The 7,472-nt window shown below is 40.2% G+C and overlaps 1 protein-coding gene across 1 annotated transcript; it reads right to left on the reverse strand.

The window, feature by feature from the left end:
- Positions 1-1,178: 1,178 nt before the first annotated feature.
- Positions 1,179-6,906, reverse strand: NPTX1 (neuronal pentraxin 1). The gene is made up of 5 exons (XM_070934707.1): positions 6,457-6,906; positions 5,890-6,097; positions 4,674-4,918; positions 3,546-3,725; positions 1,179-1,400 (listed from the first exon to the last, which is right to left on the reverse strand). The coding sequence occupies exons 1-5, from the start codon at positions 6,904-6,906 to the stop codon at positions 1,179-1,181; spliced, it is 1,305 nt and encodes a 434-aa protein (XP_070790808.1).
- Positions 6,907-7,472: the final 566 nt, after the last annotated feature.

Raw genomic sequence — 7,472 nt, forward strand, 5'->3', positions numbered from 1 at the left:
GCCCTTCAGGTTTATGGCTCTTAGAGTAAAGGAGGTTAAGCAAGGGGGTGGAATGTCTCAAAGGGGTGGGAAAATGATCCCATTTCTCAGTCAAGTCTTCCATTAGACATCCAAGATGCATTGTTTTTGGAGGGGAAGAGTTGGCTATGAAATTGAGAAGGGAAGGTCAACCCTGGAAGGGGTTTGGGAATTCACTGCCATCTTCAGGCCACAGAGCTTTGGAAGAAACAGTAGTTAATGTCTCTGGGACGATGGCTCTCTCTAGACTTCACATAAGCTTGATGGCTAACAGAGGCAGATCCTTTAGGCTCTAAGCAAAATAAAGGCAGTGTAGGAAAACAGGCTGTTTTACAGCTGCACTGGCATGGATAAGCAACAGCTGCTCCTACATATTATCCCAGACCTGGACAAGCCATCCAGGATCCTCAGCTTGGCAATTCTCCCGAGTCTTACCTGTACGTTTGAAGGGGCAAAGATGGCTCCATCCTATTCTGGCTATAACCAGTAGTGAACACCACCAGTGAGGGACAGTAGAGGACCTGATCCATTTAAGAAAAGAAACCATTTCCCTCACCTCTTCTCCTTATTCAGCCTCCTTATGCACCATTCAAAAGCTTTTGCCATCCCGTTAACTCGGAAAACTAATTGTAAATACAATTTAAAAAAAAATCAATCAATCAATACCTGCCTAGAGGAGAATGGCTGCTTAAAAGACATCGAGTAGAGTAGGAATATATAGAGATAACCTTTTAAAAGTATATGCAAATGAAGACAGATGTGCTGAAAGAGTTGCACCAGCCCAAAGGCACTCAGGCTTCAAACGAAGTTGGCAAGCCAGAAAAATCAGACCATTCATCTCGTGACGTCATAAAGCAGTGGGAGGAAAGCTAGGAACCTTCTTGGTTGGGTTTTTTTTTTTTTTTGGCCAGTTTGCAAAGTTCCCGGTGATCTTAAAATGGTATCAAGAAATTCCATTTACATTTCCTAGATTCCTAGTCTTGCCTCCCCCACCCACCACAATAAAATACTGGTTCTTCAGGACAAGTAATATGATTTTCGAAAGTGACAGAAAAAAAAAAGGAAGGCAAGTTGTCTGTAAAACATTCCTGGATGAGAAGAATGTCTGTTCACCCAGGGTTGAGTGGATCTGGGAGAGGGATGGGGAAGGAATGGCAGATTTAGTTGATCTGACGGCAGGCTTCAAATGTCCATTTGGTGGCTCCACCATAAATATCAATGTTAGTCTCAGACCAGGCTATGACACTACCAGGCAGGGCTTTGGTGCTGCAAGTAGCCAAGTTGTAGACCTCCCCCGGGGTGAGCTTTCGGTCCCAGATGTTGAAGTGGGCCAGTTCTCCCACAAATGCCTGGGTGGCATCAAATCCACCACCAAGTGTATCCTTGAATGGAAAAAAAAAATGAAAATCAAAGGTTTGAAAAGGTCATTCTCTGCAAATAGGTACAGCATCGTGTACACGAGGTGCTTTTTCCTTCTCCAGAGAAGGAACACAGCATCGACCATCTTAAAACCTGGTATAATAAACACTTGAAATGAGCCAGAAAGCTTTTCGGGTACAAGGAAAGGTCAGCTAGAATAGACTGCATTAAAGAAGCTCAATAGGAAATTGAATAAAGACAAGAATATTCGGTAACTGAAGTGCATTTTCTGTAGAATATATTTTCAAAACTAGAAGCTTTGGTTACAAGTTCTAATATTGCTGGTGTGCCTCAAAGAATGAAGATTGCTCTCAAGATCCATCCAACTGCTATTTCTTTGCTTAGTAATCAGCTATAAGAATTGCTTTTTCAATGCGCAGATTTTTAAATAGCTATAGATTGAATTGGTGTTCTTTCACACTATCTCTAATTGGCTATATTTATTTTTGTTCTTTCTACTGTAATTTCATTCTGCTATGTAATAATGTGTATCAATATTTCTGAACCAATTCCGAAAACTTTTAAACTTATATGTATCCACATCTGAAGAAAGTTTGTTTTACAAATGAGAAGTGGTAGTGGTGAGGAAATCAAGAAACAATAATTGAATTTGTGATTCCCCCCCGCCCCATGAAATAGCTACCGTGTCCTTCTATCTCTGACTACACAGTTTCTTCAGGTGGATGAATAGCATTGTTAGGGAGAATTTATCCATGTTATTTGGATAGTAAGATAAGGAAAACAGCTGCCTGCTTTTATGAAGTGGGAGGGGAAGAATCTGAGATGATTTGGGATGAGTAATTACATGGAAATATCCAGGTCAGTCCGAATCTATGATCTGATGACCAGAACTCCCCAAACATAATGCTGTCATAAAGCAGAGGTGACACATTGACACTTCTGTGTAAATCCCTCTTTCCCTACCTAATACCCTCAAAATATATTGGAACTGCAACACACAGGTAGCTGAGAAATGAATGGTTACAACTGAACGTATCCCAAAAGTACAAGTTAGCAAATACTGGTACAGATTACTGGTTAGTAGTTTTGGTGCCTAAATCTTATTGCAGAAGAAATCTTGAAAATGTTATTTGTGCAGTGAAAGATCTATACTAATGTATTTTATAATATGCAGTTATATGTAGAGAACTTAAACAGGTGTCGCAAAAAGAAACAGATTAGTCTTCTTTAACTCCTACGCATTCTGGACTCCTCCCCATTTAAGCATTTTTCCTACCACCCCACCAGTCCACCAACCCTAATTTCTCTTCTGCTATTATTTTGAACAAATTAAATTCTACCATCTTGAGTATTGGGGAACAAAGCTTGGAAATTCTAGCTGAAGTCTGGGAAATCTATTCATATCTAACCAATTAAATGCTGAAACTCATGGCAACTTTGCTGCAATAAACCTTATAATGTATGAACAAAGCATGCTTTGGCTGTGAGGTATTTTGATATGATCAGGGTCATGTTAGCACCAGGAGCCTATGACTAGTATTATCAGAGCTAAAACAGAAGAACATAAAGCCCTCAAATCAGTGCCCACTGATTTCAGTACACACATACATACACAATCTGGAATTGAAGGGGATCCTATATCAGCTTGGAACAATTCAGAAGAGCAAATCCAGAAGTACTGAATGCAATTAAGACCAGAAGTGGACGTTTTCTCCTTTTCTAACATTTAGCACCTTCTTCACCAATCTTTATATGAAATGACAGCAAATTACTGCAAGGATGAGCTGACCATTATTTTCTGTAGATCACTATGTGATCTGCAGTAGATGGACATGAATTTTCTTTTTTTAACAGCAGTAACTATAACTCTTCCTCCACCAAAGCGTATTGCAGAAATGAAAAATATGTGGAGGGAGGGTGGTTCGGAGGGATAGCCAGGAGTCTTTTTGTATGTATATTAGAAGATTGTGAATGACATTCAGTTCTGTCATTCAAAACAATTTTTTTGGACTTCTTTAATTATGTGTGTTGCACATGGTCCCAATTGGTGGATCTCAAGATTTTAGTTCTAAAAGCCCACAAATCCAACTTCTGCTTATCCCTGCTGCAGAGGATGGTCATTTCCTGCCATCACTGCACAACCTTACCTGTTCCTGCCCCAACACTAGGACCCCTTGGGGTTTTATCGGGTGATAAGGGGCCAGATTTTCCCCATTGCCTCGTTGGGTGCCATCCTGATAAGCTTCCCAGACACCATCCCGGGTTGTCCATGCAATGCAGATATGGTGCCATTTCCCATCATTAATGACAAAAGGAAGCTTTGCTACCTGAGGAAAGAAAAATGAGAATTGCTGCAGATATGCATTTCTCCAAATATATTGTGCATTGTATTGGAGATCTGGTTGCTGTTGTATTTACTAATAAGATGGGAACATTGTCAAATCTCCATAGTAGCCATGGGACATTTTGATCTCCATTTATATTATCTGAAGAATAACAAAAGTTTGCGATCTAAAGCAAAATGCACGTATCTGGGATCAATCCTATTGAATTTAATAAGGTTCACTTCTGAGTAACCATGAACAGAAATGCGTTGGAAGTACAGTTTATGAGGATGCTTGTTTTATGTTCTAGGACAAAGAATTAGATTTGCAGGTTTAAATACTATGACAATAAGGAAACAGATCTGAAAATTTTGTCATGCATTTCTACAATTCTGGAAATCTGAGAAAACGAGAGTTGACTTCTTCAGTATTTAAAAGAGAATGCATTTGTTAAGCCTCAGAAGAGTGTCTTGCTTGAGTTGGAATATATCTTGATAAATTTGGGGAGGCACAGTGTAATTGAAAGGATGAAACAAACAAGCTGGTGATATTATGAAAATATGCAAGTTTTCACTAAAGTTAGAAGTTCTCCTTGAAAAAATTCTTTAAAAATTACATTGTGTACAACAGCCCTTCTTTAAATGTTGGTCAAATCAAATGGTTTAATTCAGAATCATATAAAAAGCTAGATTTATTTTACTTGTTCTAGAGAATACATTGAAACTTGAAGTTTTTTTAAAGACTCATCTTGTGTTCTTATTTTAAAAATAGAACTGTGTTTTAATATCAGCACTTACAGTAATTATTTAGCACCAAAGATTTGCAAATGATATTTGGAGAACAAATGCAAAGTTTTCATTGTTTATCTACACATTTAATTAGTAATTTGTCTCCTTCAATTTTTCATTTATTAATACATGCATATTTCCTCAATAAAAGAATGACACTTACCTTGTCATTGATAAGGATCTCCATAGGATTATTACCCCATTCAATAAGTACCAATTCATTGGCTTGTCCAGGTACTGCATAAGAGAAAGGTGTGCCTACACCTGGAGAGGCATTTGATTTTATCCACATACAAATTGTAAATGCATACATCTCTGGCAAGCTTTTCTTCACTTTTGCGTACATGTAATTGGTTCTCAAAGGGAAGGTCAGCTGAAATTTATCTGTTGGCCTATTATCTTTCTGACCTGGAGGAAGATAAGAAAGGGTGTTTTCTCAGTGTTTGCAGAGTTACTAAGGCTATAATGTTACATTCATTTATCAGGAAGCAAGTTTAATTAGACTAATTTCTGAGTAGACATGCACAGTATTACGGATTGTTCTAATGAGGCAGTGCCAAAAATGGAATGAAGCTTTGTAGGAATGCCTTGATCACTTCTCAGTATCAATGCTAGCACATAGACCTGAACAGTTTATCTTAGAATTTATTTTCTTTTTCTTTCCTTCCTTCCTTCCTTCCTTCTTTCTTTCTTTCTTTCTTTCTTTCTTTCTTTCTTTCTTTCTTTCTTTCTTTCTTTCTTTCTTTCTTTCTTTCTTTCTTTCTTTTTCTTTTTCATTATATAATGAGCCTTAAGATGGCAGTATTCAAATCCCTCCAACACATTTCAGCACAGTAATCCTAATCACATGGACAACAGTTAGAGAAAAGGTTCTTTTTCTCATTTCTCTCTTTTTACTCTTAATGACTTTTTATATCTCTATTACTGTATATATACACACAGTAGGAGCAAAGAATGTAAATGGATGCAGTGATTTTACTGGAGTCTGAAGGAAAAAAAAATACTCTTGTTTGTTCTAGGTCACTTAGAGGATAGAACTCAATCTATATAAATCAGTTATATTAAGACATGCATTGGGTACTATCTGCTAAGACACTTCACTAGTGAATAGTATTTTTTCCAACATGGGCCAATATTATTTTAGACAAATCATATAGAACCTATTTATTGCCCTTCCCAATTGCATAAACTCATAATTCACCCCAGAATAGTAACTGCCGCCACTAAGGAATGTAAATTACAGTGGTGTGTGTGTGTGTGTGTGTGTGTGTGTGTGTGTGTGTGTGTTAGGAAGGACATACAGTACCCATTCTCCTTCCTCCAAGTAGGTCACTATTCAGAAAAAAGCCCTACACCTATTTTAATACAGGTTGATTTACCTTTCTCTAAGTCAGTGATCCTTTGGTGAAGGGAAGTTAAGGTGCTTTCTATTTTCCCTCTTTCTTCAGACTCATTCTTGGAGTTGTACTTTCCTTCTTCCAGGCTGTTAATTCGAGAGAGCACTTGCTTTTCTAAATCATCAATGTTGTTCTGAAGTATATCCTTCAGGGAATTGGTTTGGCTCGAAGAATTCATCCTACTGAATTGCTGTGCAAGGTTGGGGGAGAAGCAAAGAGAGTAAGTGGCTTGGGAAAAACCAAATTAACACCATAGCATTATTTTTCCAGAGACTCGTTCTGAGGCTCACTACTCTGACACAGCTAAACTCATTCAGAGCTTACCAAGTGAAAGAGCAGTGCCCTATTAAAAAGGAACAAGTCAATCTGTTAAAGAACTGAGCGATGGAGAACATTTTGAATGGGATGGCGAATGTTTTGCCTCCGATGTAGGGCAAAGCCGCACCATTAAAACAACACGGAAGTCAGCAAAGACTGGATAACTCACAGCGAACTCTGAAGTATCTGCTTGCCTAGATTTAAGAAATAACAGAAAGGAGAAAGTTGTACCTCCAAGTTTTCTAGCCTTATTTTGAGCGATTGCAAAGTTTGCCCAAGTTGGCTCAGTGTTTCAGCAGCTGGAGTCCGGGAGAGATCTCCCATCGTGTTTTTGGAAGAGCCGGTCTGCTTTCTGTTGGAGCCCCCACCCGTTTTAGATTCACCAGGGCCTCCTTCTAGAGTGCTTTGGCTCTCACACCTGCCCAGTTTCGTAGTCAGTTCCCTAATGGTTTCTTTCTGATTCATAATGGTCTCTTTCTGCTGGAGCACCGTTTCCCGGAGCTGTAGCACTGTGGTCTTCATATCCTCGGTGCTACCGCCGCTCTGCATAGAAGAGGTACACATGTCCATATCCACCGGCACCGAGGTGCAGATAAATCGAGTCTGTCCAAAATTCTGGGCGCATCCTTTTAAGTAGAAAAGGGAGACCAACACGAAGCTGCAGCGGACCGCGGCAAACATGACCGGAGCAAAGATCCCAAGCAACGCGGAGCTCCGGCAAAAAACGACAAAAGGAGTTTCAGCACCATGGAACTATCCACCGAACTGCTGAGCCGATTGCGGTACGCGGGCTGCTTTTATAGAGGGCGGGAGGGGCTACAACGCCACTGACGTCATAATAGGGTGGAATCCCTGTTTAATTGCTCGGTGCCCATCGAGTTTCCTGCTTCGGGGGGTCTAAGTCCAAATAGAGGGACACTGAGCAGGTCTGGTGACTGCACGTACTTGCTGCTTTCCTCCTTGCGATGAATGGAACGGCGCGCAGGGACAACCTGCGGGGAAGGGGAGGGGAGGGGAGGGGAGGGGGGCGCGGCCTGCGCACGCAGGAAAGGACCGGAGCCCGGTCGGATGCGTAAGGCGTGCGCTTGTGCGGCAGAGCAGGTTCTCTTCGGACGGTGGGAAATTGCTGTTGCGGACCTTGTGCTCGAATGATGGGGTTGGTTTTTTTTTTTTAAAAAAAAATCGGATCTGCGGTGGGCTCCCGAAAATCCTCTCCAACAATTCTCAGAAAGTGGCTACTATGAAGT

This window comes from Pituophis catenifer, unplaced genomic scaffold (genome assembly GCF_029215685.1).
Source record: "Pituophis catenifer annectens isolate HBS135680 unplaced genomic scaffold, rPitCat1.0.hap2 SCAF_2, whole genome shotgun sequence".
NCBI lineage: Eukaryota > Metazoa > Chordata > Lepidosauria > Squamata > Colubridae > Pituophis > Pituophis catenifer.

Bases quoted from the DNA above. Each gene is read 5' to 3' on its own strand.
- NPTX1 (XM_070934707.1), bottom strand. From the start codon at position 6,906: ATGTTTGCCGCGGTCCGCTGCAGCTTCGTGTTGGTCTCCCTTTTCTAC. The intron at 6,098-6,456 runs GTACAACTTTCT...AACCTTGCACAG, and splicing joins TAAGGCTAGAAAACTTGGAG to CAATTCAGTAGGATGAATTC. The intron at 3,726-4,673 runs GTAAGTGTCATT...TTCTTTCCTCAG, and splicing joins AGATCCTTATCAATGACAAG to GTAGCAAAGCTTCCTTTTGT.